The sequence below is a fragment of the Poeciliopsis prolifica genome, unplaced genomic scaffold (genome assembly GCF_027474105.1).
Source record: "Poeciliopsis prolifica strain line A6 unplaced genomic scaffold, Auburn_PproV2 SCAFFOLD028, whole genome shotgun sequence".
In the NCBI taxonomy this organism is placed as follows: Eukaryota; Metazoa; Chordata; class Actinopteri; order Cyprinodontiformes; family Poeciliidae; genus Poeciliopsis; species Poeciliopsis prolifica.
Window position 1 is genome coordinate 5,623,461 of NW_026562403.1, and position 19,006 is coordinate 5,642,466.

The 19,006-nt window shown below is 40.1% G+C and overlaps 1 protein-coding gene across 5 annotated transcripts in view; it reads right to left on the bottom strand.

Moving 5' to 3' along the window:
* Positions 1-4,414: 4,414 nt before the first annotated feature.
* Positions 4,415-19,006, bottom strand: part of ebf2 (EBF transcription factor 2) — a 35,463-nt gene continuing 20,871 nt past the window's right edge. For 2 of the 5 annotated variants that reach the window (XM_055048975.1, XM_055048974.1), the window contains exons 7-16: positions 13,518-13,599; positions 10,550-10,691; positions 9,346-9,476; positions 9,017-9,143; positions 8,838-8,926; positions 8,668-8,733; positions 7,747-7,921; positions 7,486-7,668; positions 7,230-7,400; positions 4,415-7,061 (exon numbers count right to left, since the gene is read on the bottom strand). In XM_055048975.1, the coding sequence (XP_054904950.1) occupies positions 7,030-7,061; positions 7,230-7,400; positions 7,486-7,668; positions 7,747-7,921; positions 8,668-8,733; positions 8,838-8,926; positions 9,017-9,143; positions 9,346-9,476; positions 10,550-10,691; positions 13,518-13,599 (1,198 nt within the window). In that variant the 3' untranslated portion in view covers positions 4,415-7,029. Of the gene's footprint in view, positions 7,401-7,485; positions 7,922-8,667; positions 8,734-8,837; positions 8,927-9,016; positions 9,144-9,345; positions 9,477-10,549; positions 10,692-13,517; positions 13,600-19,006 lie in introns of all 5 variants that reach the window. The other 3 variants (XM_055048973.1, XM_055048972.1, XM_055048970.1) reach the window with 2 other exon arrangements.

Below are 19,006 nucleotides of genomic sequence, written 5' to 3' on the forward strand. Positions count from 1 at the left end.
TTGATGGATGGCCTTACAGAAGCCGGGTCAATTAGCCCAGGCTGGATTTGCCTTCATGTGGGCTGCAGACAGCACTGGGAGAGCCTCAACCTCTGTCACGCGGCCTGGCTGTAATTAATCACCAGCGCGAGGCCTTCTCACCTCACGCAGCCGCGCGCACAAACAGCCGATACTTACGTTTGGCCCAAATTACATCTCCACTCCTCTAATCTGGCTAATTGTCAGTACGGACGCCAGAGGAGAAAAAGAAAGAAAAAAAAGGTTGTTATAAAGCACCTCCCTGGCATCAAACCGATCTAATAGAGCAGGTACTTGTACTTCTACATTTCTAACACGGCTCAATTAAACCACAATTATTGAAAACAGGGGCTTTTTAAATAACCTACACCATGTAGTAATGTAGAAAAGAACCAGTCTTCCACAAAAGGCTTCAGTTTGTTTGTTTGAGGGTCAGAGCCACAGAAATAAGAGATTTTTGCAACTCATTCAGGCCTCTTGCTTTCAAAGGATATGCTGGTGAAGTTTCTCATAAATTATGTTTAAAAAGTTATAATTTAGCAGTTATAATTTACATTTTGTTGGATCTGAGTTGGGAAAATATGACAGCCAAAGCAGTGTTTGAATATTAATCACTTGCTTATTCTGTGTGGTCCTCCTCTAAAACACAGTGATATAACATTTTTCAACAGTTCTTCTGGCCTTTACTCTTTCCTATACAAGTAACTGGTTACATATACTTGAGTAACCTTTTAAACAAACTGTATTTCTATGTGCATATACTTTTAGTAGTTTTACTGCACCATATGTTGCATTATTAGCAGATTGTTTCACAGTCGCTAGAGTTTAAAACTTAGTCACTCTAAATTTTGTGGAAATGTACAAATATTACAGATTGTAAACAAATTACCAGTCTAGACTCCTGAGCATTTGTAAAGAAAAGGAGTTCCAGGTGCAAACATTAGACTAAGATGTTCCATTATTGAAATTAATCTGGGAAACTCGGGCATTACAGCAGTACAAAGCTAAAGCCGGCAACACACAGCTGGGTAGTACACGAAGCTCAACTCTCTTCCAGTAAAAGGACTCTTGGCAAAAATAAGTAGTCATCAAATTAAGTGTTTTTGTGTGTATTTTTATGGTATTTCTGTATTATTTTATGCTTAGAGCTATTCCAAATGGAGCTAAAGCAACCTTCAGTTTGATCTGTTCAAGATCGTCCCAACAATGAGAAGTCCAGTTATAGACAGATAGTCCAGGAGGGTGAACTTTTCTTTTTTAAGGTATTTTTTCTTCCCTTTTGTGACACCAAATTACATAAAACAACCCTAAAAACTTTACAAAATGTCCCATCTTACCTATTTTAGATTATCTTTCCCTTTCAGCATCATGACAACAACAGTGCTCCTCCATAATACTGTTTACAACCATTCTTAGGACTGTTGAACTGAGAGGCAGTTTGTATGTAAAGCTCAGCAGATGTGTAGCTCCTCCAGGTGTTTGCTAATTGGTGCTGCTGCTAGTCTGAGTAGGGAAGGTAAAGTGAAGGACTGCTCTGCAGTTCTAAGATGCAGCTTTGGGTAAACGGGCAGCACTTTCTATAAGCAAGCTTTAGACAACCCTGCATGGCTGCTACTGCAGGTTCAGGTGTTGCTCAAACATGGCTGAACAAATCAAAGCAACACTGGGTGTCAAAAGCAGGGTGCTTTCAAAAGAGGAATAACAACATAACATGACATAAAGCTGAAAAGTGTTGAGGTTACATAATACTCACATTTGCATCACCAGCAACTCTTCAAAACACGCCTTGGTTTTTAAGCATGCATAGTCACACTGTGTCATGGTATTATATTTTTTTTCTAGGTTATTTCATGTTTCATTCTTTACATATTTTTCAAACCTTCTCCAAGGCCCAAATAAAATAGCTGAACTTTTTCTCAGCTCTGAAGAAGCCTGTTGACGAGCCGTTCATTTAAGACAGGTGTGTTTGAGAAGATGTGCATCTAAAAGCTGCAGGGCAGCAGCTGTTAATGACTGGACTTGGGAACACCTCCGGCAAGGAATCTATTAAAATAGCAAAGAACTTCTCACTGCAAATTATAATGCATTTGATGAGCAATCATTGCATGCTGCTTATGGTAAACATTATATCAATAAAATTGGTGATTTGTTGTTATGATAAGCAATCTGAGAATGTCTGGAGACCCTGTCAAAAGCTGGCCTGTTTTGAAACATTTTTTTTGTTTCCAGTTTAGTTTCATCAATAAATATAAATATATTTGAAGATTTAAAGATTCATATGTTGTCTCATTTGTGATTCTCTGACATATGTATTTCTAAAAAACTGATGACAAATTTAGATGTCCATATCAAGCATATCAATCTAAATCACAGGAATAAATAACTATAGATCTGTAGATCTGTATTTTTTTTAAACAGTCATAACCTGCAGCAGTTGGATCTAGATTGCAGCATTAGTTAGCAGCATTATGAAGCTCTTTTTTTCTGTCTGACCCCAATCACAAACCCAGGAACTCGGGGCATGGAAGCATCGTACAGAGACGTCACTCTGCGTTCACTGAATACACTCCTGTGGACCGGACAAAAGCAGCAGGCTGACAGATGAGGTTTCTGTCTGGGGATCTTTGTGTTGCTTTACTGTGTGTGTATTTGTGCATATGTGGTGCTCATGCATTTGTATACATAAATGTTTTAGTGTGTGCACCTATTTGTGAATGCGCATGTGTGTGTATGTGTTTTTGGTTTGGGGGTTCGGTCTCTGGGGGCATCTCTGTGTCTCCTCCATCTGCCACCCCACTCTAGTGACACCCAAGGGAATGGCAGGGAGAGGGGTGGGGAATTCATTTTGGAAAGAAAAAAAAAAGAATCAGGGTCCATCGCTCTAATGGGCAATAATGCTGGTTTCACTGATGGGCCAAAGGCAAAGGACACTGGCTGGGTGTTTGGAAGCCAATCTACCAATCTATTTGACAAAACAGTAGGCCACCCCCGTCAAGATCTACCCCGGGCTGCCTAATAAGGCACACACACCCCTGATTATGCCTCAAATGAGAAAGGGGCTCACTGTATTTTGCACACATGCACACAGACGTCACACCCACCCGGGGCTAATGTCAGCCTAATGCATGGCCATGCTGTGGCCAGAGGGCTAATTGGGTATATAAACACAAACATATCCCTTGAGAGGGGAGAAAGGAAGGGTGTGTTTTCTGTTTCGTCTATAGCAAGAAACGCGGTGCGTGAAGTTAAACAAAAAACTCATCATATTTTAGCTGTCCTGGTAATGAAGGATGACACGGCAGGGCTTTCGACTACCCAACAGCTGGATGGCGGTGATGTGGATGTGTGATGTGGAATGACTCGGTGGCAGGTGGCACCTCATGCTGTCTTTATCCAAACTGTGATCAGGGAAAAACGGTAAACGGCGCCGCAGCACTCACAACCAAGCCGTCATGTGGAAGAGGAGCATATGGCTCCTGCACCGCTGGGCAGAAGGAACACTCAGCAAGATGAATGCTGAGGTGCTGGCAACAGAGCTGACTTTAACTTGTCAAATTAAGAACATATCAAAGGGAAGAAGGGGAGATGAGGAAGAAGAAACGGCCAGCGAGTGGTTGTGGGGTTAAAAGGTGGGCAGTGTCTGGTGTTTGAAGTCCACACGTCCGCTCATTGTCACTGCAAAAACGCCACAGCGCACGCAGACTTGCTACCAATGGGTGCTTACCCTACCCCCTCACTGCTTTGAGGGCTATGTTAATGAAACAGTTGCTGTTTCCTGGCATAACATTAATTACCCGATCAAAATAGAGTGGGTAATTAACTGCCCTTCTTTAGCAGTGCTAATTACATTAACAGAGAAGGACCATTGCAAGAGAGGATAAGAGGCGAGAGGAAGAAAGACGGGATGAAGCACCACCAAACAAAGACTGAAGAAAGCAAGGCAGCGGTGAGCCGCATGCCTCTGTGTGTGAGTGTATTTTTTTTTCTTTTTTAACAGAGAGAGGAAGAGGCCGCGTTGGAAGGAGACTCATGTGGTTCTCACTCCGGCCCCCAGAGGCTTGGTCCTCAGAGAAAAGCAGGCTTATTGGAGAGGAGAGAGACGGGGGGAGGAAAGAAGGGAGGGAGGAGGATGTTGTTTATCTTGACATGCTCTACTCAGTCTTTAACGCTCGCATCACAATTAAGATGCTGCGGCTCATCAGCTATGTATACAAAACAGTGTAACAAGCTGCACGAGCACACAGGTGATGGGCACAGTCAAAAATAGATCAGGCACAACCTTGAGATGTGGAGGCTTGCAGGAAAAGCTTCACGTTCAGGACACCACAGCGTAACATAATAAAGAAATATGTATAACCACTTCAACTCACTTCAGTTCATTTTTTCCTTTTACTTGTTTTATTTGGAGCACAAAATATAATTACACCTTAGAATTTACAAATCACGTTTGCACCATTTTTTTTGTATCACTTCAAAAAAACATGGCTTAAAAAACATAAAAATAAATTGCTAACATTTTTTAATAAATAAGATTAAGTGAACTCTAAAAACAAATTTGCTTACTTCAGCTACCCTTTGCGTTCTTTATGTGCACGTCCTGAGAATGAGTTTTGTGTTGTGATGAATAATGCTATGCCTTTAAAAGTATTCATACGGCTTGAATTTTGTGTAATTTTCCACCAAATCACTTTTAGTGGAGTTCTTATGCGACAGACCAGCACAAAGTAACGCAAAATTGTGGAGTGTAGAAAAGGATTTTGATGTTTCACATGCAACTTCAATGTGCATCTTAAAAGTGCTGCAACTTGATCTTTTTTTAGAAAACAGCAAGAATGCCCAGAAAGTCAACAGACAATTCAGGGATAAGGTTCTGGAAAACCTTAATACAGGACTGGGTCATAAAACAATATATCAATGCTCTAACATCTTACAAAGTAAAGTTTAATCCATCATCTGGAAGTAAAAAGAGTATAGCACAACTTCAGACCTATCAAGATATGTCAACCCAGCTATACCTAGAGCCTGAAAGAGGAAAGCATTAATCAGAAAACCAGCCAAGAAGCCTGTGCTGGAAGAACATCAGAGATCTTTGTGAAGATGAGAGAATCTGTTGCAAATCTGGCTTTTATGGACAAGAAGAAAGTACTGCTAAAAGTCAACCCATTTTTACAGTTTGTCATGTGGAGAGGCAAAGAAGTTACTCTGATAGGTTAGGTCAAACTTTACTCTAACACAGCAAATCACCCTGAAAACATCATCTTCACTGTGAAACTGGGAGTGGCAGCATCATGCTGAGGTTTTTATGTTCTTCAGCAACAATAGGCAAGTGGATGTGAAGGTGAATTGAGCTCAATAAAAGACAAAACCAGAAGAGAAACAGTCAGAGACTGCAAAACTCATTTGTTCGCCATCACAAATGAGTCAAACCTACAAAGAAGAGCTTTAGTGTAAAATATATTCATGTGCTAGAATGGCCCAGTCAATGGCCCAGTCAATGGCCCAGTCAATGGCCCAGACAATGGCCCAGTCAATGGCCACACTTTAACCAATTGATAATCTGAAGAACTGAAAACATATGTTCACAGTCCTCCTTATAATATTACTAATCGGTAATATAAGCAAAAAAATTAATCAGTAAATGAAGAATGCTGGTAATAAAACATGTCCCAAATAATTTGGAGCATGTTTTGGGCCAAATTTGCCCTTCACCCTTATCATACTTTCATTTGAAAAAACTGTAGAAAATCAAGTGCAACATAATTTTTTTTCACTACTTTGTAATGGTCTATCTATTCTCTAAATCCCAACGAGCTTCAGTTTTGTGCCGCAACCTCACACAATGTGGAAAAACTCAACAGGTATGAATACCTTTACAAGGAACTGCAGCTGTATGAACATGACAATAAATGACCACTTAACACACCTTCTTCTTTCTGTTTGAGCTGTTGTGCTTTTGCTTCCTATACTGCATAGTGACTAGACATTGGAAATGAAAGTTCACAGACTAGTCAGGGTGAAAAAGTACCAGAGCATGGGTGTAACAAAGCATGCATTTTAAGTGGAAATAAAAAGGATACAGCTAACTAATATTTCCTTTACACAAGGACAATAACCTTTAACTGCGGGCAAAACACATATAATTGCTTTTGCAAGAACCTGAAAAGTAGGGAAGTTTAATTAAAAAAAACAAAACTCCACAAAAAAAAATCCATTACAGAGTGTCATTTATCAAAGTAATTGGCAATTGGAGAGCTTGCTTAATTTCATCAACAGTTGGAAAGAGAACCAGTTTATAAAAACACGTTTATATTATTCCCTAAACTAACTTTAATAAGTTAAATTGCTTGTTCTTAAATAAATCAATATATGAATTCATTTTAGTAATAACCCATGAGACAAAGATTTCTCCCTTGAAAAAACAATCAAAACAAAATATAAAGGTTCTACTTTTCTGGAATGTAAGTTGTCTTTAAAAGTCTACTACAAAACAACCTCTCTCTAGCTCACAGACAGTGTATGCACATGCCATTTAGGATGTCTGTACACACACAAAGTAAGCTCTCCACATTTTAGGGCTGCGGCTTCTTATCTGAGCTGTCCGGCATCCGTCGACGCACAGCGATCCGGCAGTGCATGCTGTAAGTCTTTTGTAGGCATTGCAAAAACTAGATGCTGTAGACAGATCCTTTTTGAAACTTCAAGTGAAATTAAACAGAGGTTTCCTGTCAGACTCACATACAGCAGTGAACTGTCCAGTCTTGCTGTTTGTAGCTGAGGTTGATGCGTTATCCTGTGCATCTGGAGAAGATTGCTGGTCTTTGGACATTTCCACACCCCACCCGTTCCTCTGACTGGTCGTAAAAAAGGGGGGCTGAGAGACAGTGGTTGGAATCAGGGAGGAAAAGTTACGCTCACTAGTGATCAGTTTTTTTCGGTCTCCCTGCTCAGTGCCAAAAAGAAGGGGAGGTAAGTGAAGCAGTGGTCTGGGGCAGATTGGGGGCAGGTGCTTTGCTACATCGGGGGGACAACCAGGCCCGTCATCGCTGGAGAGAAAAAAATATACAAAATCTATGATTCTAAATCAGTCAGGCGTTTCATTACTGTACATCACCCAAGTCGTGTTCAGTCACAGCTTTTGAGTTGGTTAGTATAGGGTTAGACTGCATTGGTGAGTTCAGACAGCGGGGTCAGATAGTGAGTTGGATGACTACCTCTGAAGCTGTTCCCCCCTGAGGCGGGACAGGCGGGGGAAGGAGAACCTTGGGGCCTGAGGACGGGAGCAAAAGCACTCTTCTGTTTAGCAGCAGAAGGGAAAGAGGAGAAAGGCAAGAGAGATGACGAGGAACTGGAGCTTCCTGGTATTGTGGGGCTTGCTGGCATTACTGAGGAACAGAGAGAAAAACAGTGTTAAGCCTGAAACTGAGTCAGAATCAGCATTGTGAGTTCCTGGTAAGCAGTAGGTCTTACTGTAGGGAGAGCTTGTGGGTGAGGCGCTGCTGAATCCAGGAGATCCAGGAACTCCCAGACTTGTCATGGGAACTGTCCCATAGCCTCCAGTCATCCCGCCGCTGCCTCCGTAGCTCGACTGCTGGGGAGTGGAAGCTGAGGGGTAACCCCTCGGAGACAAACTGCTGGAGTTACGGATATAACCTGAAGGAAACAACAGAGTAGGCTCATAAGCTATACTGGCCAGACAGAAGAAAAGATTGGCTTGCTCAGTTTGTGAACCTTGGCTGCTCTGTCCTGGATCTCCAATGCTAACCCCCAGCTGGGATGGATAGGAGCCCAGGCCCATGACGCTCCCATGGGCTGGTGAGCTGGGCAGTGCCTGCAACTGGCTGTGAGGACGGGGAACGCTGTAGAGTGCCTCGGCAATGTCAGCTGCACGTTTCAGCAGCATGTCCTGCAGCAAGTCACAAACAACAGGTCAGTTTCAGAAAATATGAAGCCAATTGGCTGATATGTGTTGGTGCTGCTATTTCTGGTAGTAAACAGGAGTGAACTAATTAATCTGTAACACTGAGAATCTTTAAGTGACACCCTGTCAACCCATCTAGCATTATGGGTCTGTACTAAAGAAATAGTCTAATACAATGTTCACATGAGGTAATGTTAAATGGACCATGAACTCATGTGGATCACGGTCACACAGAGCCAGCAAAAAGCAAAAAAGTTTGTGCAGTTTTTTTCTGAACACATACCGTATGCTGAGTAATGTTGTTGAGTGTGGATAATGTTTGATAAATGGTTACTGATTCTTCCATGCCAATATATCTTGTGAACCTAGTTAAAAAGAAAACTAATATTGTTGTTTCCTGTGTTGCTTCCTTTGCTTGTCAGTTAATGCTAATAATATTTAAAATCCTCTTTTATTCCTGTGCAAAAGTTGTGCTCACAATTGCTTACTAAAAATTAAATTTGTGGAATTTATCAAATTGTACAATTTATTGCCACAATTAGAAGAGCAAAATCAGGGAGGATACATTAGATCAGGATCTTCTCAGGTAATGAAAGATCACAACAATAGAATAGAAAAAAGTTCAAGGGGTTTGTCAATGTATAATTCAAGGGCAATTTTTAAAGTATTTTATGTTCCATATTCGATGACGAACAATTTCGAATGTAGGAAACAGTTTTGTTTCTAAGTACCTGATTACTGTGTGGATTTCCATATAGGGCCTCAACAAGATCTGCTGCTCTTTTCAGAAGAATCTCCTGTAAAAATAAATAAATAAATAAGAAACTTAATTGACAACTCCAGGACAAGCGAATAATAATCATCATCCTTTAAAGATAAGTTTAGGTAACGCTTGTCTCACCTTGGCTAGCTTCTCTGGGTCACCTGGATGCCGGGGAATTACTTTCTGAAGTCGTTGAAAACCATAGTCTATAGTTGGCTCGTTAAGGGCTGAAAAAAAATCATTAGATTGTCAAGCTTTAGAAATAATTATTTAAATCTTTGGATCTAACTTTTAAAAAAAATGGTTCATCCTAATACCTGTGTAGATGAAGCGTCCAGGCGCTCCCTTGCAGAACTGCTTCGATTTATACGACAGGGTGACCTCCACGACCCCAGGGATGTGTCGAGGAGGAGTCTGTACACGAATGGCGTGAGGAGTGATCAGCTGAGGAGAAAGCACACAAACGGTGTCACCAAAAAACGCTTCCCCGCGTCTTGTAAATATTTAGGCTAACTCATTACTGTGGGAAGATTCAATTGTTAAGACTGCTCATAAATCACCCAAATAATGAGACAAGCCATATGCTGCGCATTTCATTTCACAATGTGCAGCATCATTAGCGGGATGTTTCGAAGACAACTCTTACCTCACTCCACACTAGCATGCTTCCAAACACCACCTGCAGCCCGTCGAAGAAGTTCTCCCCAATGACTATGACCATCGCCCCGCCGGTGGTCCAGCCTTCGCTGGGGCTGATGGCTTTGATGCAGGGGGTGGCTAAGACAGGAGAGAAAAGCTTCATTAACATAATCTACAATGACGATCAATAAAAGTATAGAAATGAGGGTAAAAGTGTTAGGCATACTTTACATGTATGCGCCCTCCAGCAGTATTCATTAATGGTTCATATTTTTTATGTTTCTTATGTGACAGAGCAACACAAAAAGGAGACGTGGTTTTTATTTGATGCTGCAGAAAGCATTCCCACATCATGATGCTGTTACAGTGGGGGTGTCAAGTGTACATCAATGACTCTCTTGGACCGTTACATAAAACCTGGATTAAATACATTGATTTGTGATTGAATTGTGACAAAATGTGAAAAAGTTCAAAGTTCAAAGTTTCCTGTAAAAGTCCTACCAACTTTTACAGCTTTTTGCACTGTATGGACTCAGTCAGAAAGGTTTGAAGATTAAAATCAAAATATAAATGTGTGTTATCTTAGGCTAAAACCGCTGCTTGAAAAGAGTTTGTGTGACTTAAAGTCATGCACCATGCACAGACATCCTCATTTAAAAGTTGGGTTGAATACAGGACAAATGTCCGGATAGAGTTGGAAAAATGATCTGACTCTTTCATTATTTAGTGCAGAAATTAAAATATTACTAGTATTAGGCTTGTTTTAAATGATCTTGTAAAGTCATTCTTTTTTTCCTCTCAAATATGTGAAACTTTAACAAAGTGGAACAAAGTTGTTCGATACCCAGTGAGATTTCCAATAACACTGGTTACTATATATATTTTTCTTGGTTTATGTTCAGTGTATTCACACCCTTTTGATTTTTCTCCACCGCTTATGACATCATATCCTCGAGATTTTATGGTATAGATCAACAAAAAGTAGCACATAAGACCTTTTATTCAGCCTCCTTGACTCTGATACCCTCAAATACAATTTGGCTCAACTTGTTGCCTACTGTGTATAAATAAATTATAATCTCAATCTTTGATTCAGATAAAATACGTAGTGTGTGTTTGTAATGTGACAAAAAATGAAAAAGCGTATAAATACTTTTATGAAGTATTTATAAGATAAGAGGTAAATGAAACCTCTTATCTTACTGTCCTACCATATTCCATGGTATTCTCCACAGACTCTCCCGGCTCCAGTCGGCGAGCTCTCCGGCCATGTTTTGAGTTGTTGTGGACGAACATGTTGTCTGACACGGCCAGGACGTGTCCATCTACACTCACTGTGCTGGACAAGACCACCTGAGCGAGAGGACAGAGGGGGCAAAGAGGAAGACGCATGAGCGTCGATGAAGCATTTAGGCTGCGGGCTAAGAGTCAAAATATCAAGTTACAAGTGTGAAAATCCCAGAGCAACAATTTGTTTTTCTGTACAGGTGACGGTCATATTTCTTTAATGGATGATCTGACATCTCAGGGATTTCCACAACACATCTGCATTCTGGGGCTCTCACACCCCTTCACTCCTCCACTGGGTCACCATATGGCCTCTCCTTCTGCCTCTAGACTAACTTTTTGATTCATATAGCACGCAGCAGGCTCACGTTGTCGCCTCTTAATCCTTCAATGACAACAAACATATGAACCGAATCTCCTGTTTCAGCTGGTTGTTAAAGCAGTGGATGATATATGGCACCCATAATGTGATTTTCTGCCGACTGCATGTTCCCACTTACATCTGCACCCCATAGGTGGCACTTCATTCGCTTAACAAGGGGATAGTCCCACGTTTTTGCCCTTATTATTTACAATATTGATATTGTAAATAGATTTATGACATATATTTTGAAGTGACATGTATAATAAACCTTCACCTTAAAAGACAGACATAATGAAATTTTGCAGGTGAAGGAGCAAAGCAAAAGAGAGGGGGGAAAACATATGTTCCATAGGTGGTGGAAGGGAAAGGAAAATAACTGTAAATTATCGATCAAGCAGCGAACTCCTGCCCAGCCCTGATCACCTTTTAACCCAGAGGCCCAGAGTTTGGAGCGCTCGTGTACTCATAACTTCTCAGCATGTGTCACACCACAGGAGTTAAAGCAAACATGGTGGGAGACGAGGACGGAGAGGGGCGGGGGCAGCCGGACACAAGGCTTTGCCGGGCAAAGGAGAATGCCAGAGAGAGGCCGCTGGTGCTGAAAGACGGCAAAGGAAGTGAGCTCGAGGAGTCCCTTGTGACCACTTCCTGGGTCACGGAGCATGACCTTCCCCATCTGGAGCCAATCACTCAATTCTTGACAACTTCCTGAAACACCTCAACCTATTTCCTGCACCCAGGCGCCCCCACAGCCATGTCTCCCACATATATAACTCTTTGGTTTGTCTTTCCATCTCTCTGACTCCTTATTGATTTCTAGCTTTCACCTTTAACTTCTTTCTCCAGTATGACTTCCACTGGAAAACTTTCCCAGAGATTTGCCATGTGACAACTTCAACAACTCTCATCTTCTCAGAAACCAAATATTCTCTTTGGATGTCAAAAATAAAATCAGTCTCATAGCTTGTCAATAAAGTTAATTTATCTACAAATGACTTAACTTTTAAAAAATATACTCATATAAAAGAAGGAGAAATATTCCTGTTTGTTTCCTGATCTACAAGTATTGAAAGACAAATAAACATGAACAATTGATGAAAAACACAATGCTGGGTATTTGAATGATCTCTACTTTTGATAAATGGACCAAACTAAAAGAGACACTCTAATTCAGAGTCCTGGTAGTTACCGTTATTTTTCTGTGGTCTGGTTTCTTCTGGTTGTGACTTTTGGAGTGTCTTTTTGCTTCGGATTCAGAACCGAAGCATGCACTTGAATAAATGAGTAATGCTGAGCATGCTGAAGGCATTTGTACAAAAAAAGGGTGAATTTACTTTCAGAAAAGTGAACAGTGTGATGAGGTAATGATAAACTTGCTGGAATAGGAGCAACAAAGTTTTTCTTTTGAATGTGATGGGGGAGCAGCCAATCAGGTGCACATTTTCAGACAACATGAGAGCCATGTCATTAGAGCCAAGTAGCTAAAAGCTGTTTAGAGTTGGTAGATTAGAGTTCTTCCTCTTCCTGGAGAGTTTTGCAGATATAAGACACTTTTTATCATAAGTAAACAAACTGTCTGCCAAGGTTCCTATTGTGTATTTAAGGAAATAGGATATTAACCTGCACTTGTTTTGTCTCATCAAAGAGTTTATGAAAGTCGCCTGTATAAACAGTAATTTTGTATAAACTAATATTCTATGGTGTAATATTTTACACCATAGAATATTAGAAAAAAACGATATGTTGAGAGAAACAAATTTTTTAATCTGGCTAAACTGAGGGCATTTTCACACTTTGATGGCCCGAGGTTCAGCTAAGCAGGAAATGTGGAAAGATTGACTTCACTTGGCTTGTTTCACTTTCATCCTGCACTCATTGACAGCAGGCCGGGCAGGCTGGACAACCTCATACAGTCATAGTATCAAGTCATTTGGGGCACTGTCACCAGGCCCAGTGGACGCAGCAGGCAGGGAAATGAACCATCAGCCAAACTACAAATGAACAAAAAACATCACACCATGTGAAACGTGCTGCTGATGTGCCACAGACACCAGATGTGGATTTAAAAGCCTGGGCTTTTCTTCTTCTCGTTGGTTTTGGCTTAATGGATAGTTTGGATGCATTTCCACAGTAAGAGACCTGCACCAGAGGTCACTCAGGTAAACAGAGAAAGAGGCGCGTTTTCACACCTGCCCAAAGTGAAGCAAACTATCTGAGAAAAACAACTGGTCATTCTCTTTGATCACATAAGCTCAGCTCGGAAAACATCTGAGGGTCTATTTTGTCTCCATCATACAATTCAGCTGTCCAGCTTGAGTCTTTGTGGAGAGATGAAGCCTAAATTAAAAGGTTTTTAGTACTACAGTTTACCTAGAAAGAGACTGAATGGGAGAGTAGAGTGTCTTATAATAGAAGAGCATAAAGGTGCTCTTTTATCACAGCGACTAAATTCTTCATCCTCTGGTATTCCCACTTTTTTATGTCCACACACAAGTGCACACGCACACACATAAACATCTTTTATGTACCTGGAATCTCCTCATATCCCTCGGGTTGCCTGCTGTCTTCAGGCAGTTCTGGTTGCATTTCAGGAAAAACTTCAAGAAAAACCTGCAAAGGTAAACAAAAGGGTACATATTAAAAAAAATTTTAACATCAGCAGCAAAGAAACTCTATGACAGTTTCCAGTATGTAATTATTTCCCCCTTTTCCACATACCAAAAGCCAAAGAAGGCTTTTTTTTTCTTTTTTCTTTTTTTTCACAGACATAGGTCCTGTAGTGATTGCATGTATGTACATGTGATTACAGTTCTGACATAAATCCCAGCTGTTTAGTTTAGTTTTAAAGTCAATGTTGTTACACTTTAAATCAAGTAATGAGATCTGGAAGCGCAAGCCGAGTGAAAAGTGCTGCTGCGTTTCAAAGTAAACCAGAGACAATGATGTATGCCAGCGGACTCAGGGGACTGTGGTATCCCACAATGCCATATTTGAACCCCACATGGGAGCGCAGAGGGAAACGAAGTAGAGACAGCCACAGAGAAAATTAAATGAGGAAGTGGCAGGACGAAGGTAGGGAAGGAGGCATGTGCAGGTGCTCGCATGGACATGATTTTTTATTTTATTTTTTTCCAAGTATATGTGTCTCATCACGTATGTAACTTCAATCCAACGCACTGTGGAGCTGAAGACAGTGGGGGAGGGAGTGCTGATAGCCTGAGCTACACCAGAGAAAACCTGAAAGAAAGGTGGAATAAATAGAAGAGAGGGAGACTACTGAGAGAGACTCCAAATCCCAGGTGTACGCGGTTCGGAAACATAGCCAGCTGCCATGGCAACGCAGCTCTGCCGCAATCCCAAAGTCCCCACGCTAAGAGGCAAAGATGGGAAAGAGAAGGAAGAAACTGGAGCGCATTCCATCACAGAAATTCTCTGTGATGGAAATACGGCGAAAAGACGAATAGAGAATATAGAAATAAACATAGGAAAAGGATACAAAGTGATGGGAGGGGAGGATGAGGTTAAGAAGATCTGTTCAGATGTTTTGCAAGGCCATAAAGAAGCTTGAATAAAAAAACAAAAAAAACAAACAAACACCTGAGCTGCATGGTGACCACGCTACAACAAAAATTCTGATATTAAACTAAGTGTCCACTCGATTTTCAAAAAATGTCTGTCAAAAACTCAATCATAATGTGACTAAAACATGGTTGTGTGAAACTTGGCTCAGTTGTTGAGTTTACTTTAGTAAGTAATGGTTAAAAGTGGGTGCTAAATTACTCTCCTATTTACACTCTTCAAAAGGAAGGAGAGTTATTTGTAGAAATGTTCAAATCAGGGTCCAGGTCCTAACAGAGGCTCCCTGACAAAACTCCTGTTACCTGTTGATGGTCGACCTTCTGGGATTACTGCAGCTGCAACCCCAGCTTGCGGTTTTACCATAAAATTAACAGCAAATCCTTTAAAATCACAGTCTATTTTTGCGTGCTTTCAAAACTGCATAATAGGTCATTTAGAGTATTTTGTTGATCTAACAAAATACTCTGTTAGATCAACTTATCAGATTTTTATTCCTTTACATATAACTTCTTACCTCGGTTTTATGTTTATTTATTACTAAATAAACTTAAAACTTTATTTAAGTTTTAAATAAAATGACATAGCGACATTTTATTTTATAGAGCAATATAAAATATACAAAATATTTTATATTGAATAAAATATTTAGAGTATTTTATGTAATACTCTAAATTGCATAAAATAATAATTTAATTGATATTTTAATCAAAATGACAAAAAGATTTTTAGTTCTATCATTCAACATCTTTCTTACGTTTGTGATGTCTTGACCTCTTAATAGTTTCACTTACTGTCATTTGTTGTGTCTGAATGTTTTGGATGTAATCCTGAAGGAAAAAAGTCAGAGTTTTATATATGTATGAACTATGTTTTGCATAAAATAATATTCATTAGTATTCCCCAGGTGTCGCTCTGCTTCTGAAGCAGCAGCAGAAACAATCAGACCACAGATGCACCATGAATCCAACTCTCCTCAAAGTATCTTTCTGTACTTATATTAAAGTAATTCTTTTCTCATTTCTTCCAGCATTTCATTGCATTTTACTTCAGTGAAGTACTTGTTAAATCACTGTCGCTGTTTCCACTAAGCAAACAATAACAGTGAGGAGAAAAATGCCACAGAAGGAGGCAGCGTTTTTTTGGCTCACGTGGGTTGGTTTGATCCCACCCACACTGTGTTCTTTGCAAACATAATTCATCTTAATGTGGAGCGGCTGTGTGGAGAGGAAATTCATATTGGCCCCACAGCCCTGAATCCTCCCATCGAATACTAATCTCTCCCTCATTCTCTCAGCTTTTACTGATCATTCCTCCATCGCTCGCTCCAGTTTCCTCCCTTGTGAACAGGACCTGGCTTGAAACTAGTTCTCAGTTCCAATATTACTGGAGTTGAGTTATGCGCTCAGAGGACAATCAATATTGTTGTTGGCAGAGAGTGATTACAATTTATCTTTCAGAGCTCGGACCTTCCACCTCAGAGCTGCGGTAGATCTCAGTTTGGAGTGAAAATGTGAAAGGACCCATCTGTGCCTCTCACACATCACATTGAGATTTCACTTCTTATAGATCATCAACGTTGTGGACAACTTCATGGTTTAAAATCTTACAGAAAAGTTATGAGGTGTGTTACTCTAACGCTGGCTGAGCACATCTTTGAAAATCAAGCAGTATCAAATTGCAAAAATATTCACGTCACTTGAAGAGCTTTTTTTGTTTTTTCATGTTAGAACAACAAACTTTGATCAGTGTTTTATGTTTTGAGACACACAAGCACAAAATAGTCCATACAGGCATAGTGGGAGGGATGCTTAATGAAAAATCTGGAAAAGTGTGTCATGTGTTTGTATTCTTAGTTCTCTTAAATTAAGTGTTTAGGCTATGAGTCCACCAGATTTGTACAGCTCAAGATGGAAAACGTCAGAGGGAAGCATTTTTGAGAATCCGTCGTCAAGTGTTGCCACAGATTGGTAAGTAATTTAAGGGGCATGAGGCCGGGTACTGGTCACCAGTCAGAGACAAACAGGACAAACAACCATGCACACACATTCACTTCTAAGGAGAATTCAGAGACAAGTTAACCCAAGAGTCATGTTTTTGGACTGTGAGGAGAAGCCAGATGTACAGGGAGAACATGAAAACTCCAAGCATTTAGACCCCAGGCTGGGACTCGAACCCAGGACCTTCTTGCTAAAAGGCAACAGTGGCACTAACTAATCTCAGAGCCTTAGAGGAGCAGCTATATTTGATAAAATTACACACAGCTACGTAGGGTAATTGTATCTATACAGCACATTTTCAGCAACTAGGCAGTTCAGAGTGATGGACTTTTTTCTGATTAAATGATGTCTAATAGTAAGAAGTTGCAAAGGAATTTATTTTGCAGTGTCAAAATTATTATCCAAGCTCAGATAAGTGGAATATGATGGATGGATGGACAGAATTAGGTTTAAGAAGATTAAATACATTTGATATATGTATATGTTTACACAGAAAATGACGAGGTTTGGTAGCGCCAGCCTTTTTGCACACAATGTAACAATTAGTTGTCACACGTTTAACTGGATGACATGACAGTGTTTCACTGAACTGACGACCGAGGGCCAAGAAAACCACAACCCTAATTCAGCAACTGTCTACATCCATTTCTGGCTTTTTGCACTTTCTGAGGGTCCTTGACCTTATTTGTTGACTTCTACTCATCATTTCTTGTTTATATGAAACCAGATGCCTCACACACACACACACTGGCATGTAGAAACACACACACTGACACACACACACACTCTTTAATACGCTGACACACCCACCTTTGCACCCCCCAGTTCCCTTACCCAAAAACCCATTGAGTCAACTTTTCACCCCCCTCAGTTCGGACGCACACAGCTGCAAATGCTGAAATTAAAGCGAGACATTGACGCATATATTAGCATGCATTAGCCGCTTCCCTCTGCCCACTTAACATGCAAATCTCCCAGCCCCGTCGCCTCGCACCTTCTGCCACACATTCATTTGCTGAATTATAATTAGACTAATCTTGCATAATTAATAAGAAGTTGAGGACCCTCTGTTTTTTATTACTCCCCCCCTCTTCTATTGTGGCTGCAGAAGTTTAATATTGCTGTTGTTTGTTTTGTTTTGGTGGAGTAACACACCCACACAGCACAGTGTATGACACACTGCAAAGATTTGGAGGTAATCCTTGTGTCACAGGGAAATTAGCAAAGAACGGCCGATTTCAAAGAACTCATCGTGCAAGTGTGTTTGTTTTTAATCTGGTGATGTTATACATTTACATCTTGTTCTGCTCAATAATGCAGGTTATTCTCTGCTAATAACACTTTCAAGTGAGTAACACTTGAGTGTGCAAACAGAGCAAGTGCAAATAAGAGAAGTGAGAAAAGAGCATCAACATTTCTGTTGAATGTTTATAAAGAGAGTTTTAAGTTTTAAACTTTGACTTAAACTAAAAACCTTAATAAAAAAAAACACTTTAGAACAAAAAAAATAGCTCTTGGATTATAAAATAAATTCAAAACAAATACGAACTAGAAAACATTGATTTCTTAGGTAAACTTTCCCTTGTCAGCAAAAGTATGGCAACTGAGTTGAAACGTCATAAAATTGTTTGGATTTTATGACATAAAGCTTTGTGGACTTGTTATTGTAAAGTCAACAACTCAAAAAATGCTAATATATACATGTTTATTTGTGATGGAGTTAAATATCAATAAATATGTAATATTTCTAAATATCAAAAAATTTTTCTCAGCAGAACTGCTTCTGAATTTCTGCAATGAAGTTAAGCTGTTTTACAGTCTGAGGTTCTTAGAACCCAAAGGATCTGAAAACCTTCGGGTTCAGAGTTTCTGCAGCTTTTTATCATTTCAATTTGAGATTTTCAAGAACATTGAAGCTTAGAATCGATGATCGCAAAATAATTCAACAACTTTAATACCTTTATCCAACATAGTTTTGACTTAATTAAGTAAGTTACATAAAACCTGACCAGTTCAAATTGAATAGGTGCGCTCACCTGCGGCTCATGTTACAGGCGCTTTATGACAACAGTGATGTGAAACCATCTTTGCTCCTTTACAGATTTATTTTTGCTTTGTTCAAATTTTAATACCAGACAAAAAAAAGTTTGAGTGAATAAAATAAATCAATTCTCAAATAACGATTCCTAAATCAGATTAGCACTATATAAAATATAATTGTGGTTAAGCCCATTATAGTAATGGGTTTAACCACAGAGTTCTGCTTGACCTGCACAATCAAGAAATGACTTCAGTCACTCCACCACTGTCAAGTCTCAGTCTAGCTGGTTGATGTCTGGGTCGTCTCCAGTTTAGTCCGTCTCCAGGTCTGGTGATGTGAAAACAGGCAGGAATAAAGAAACATGGGTGGCTGTGACTGTGCAGGAGCTGAGGTAATGGAG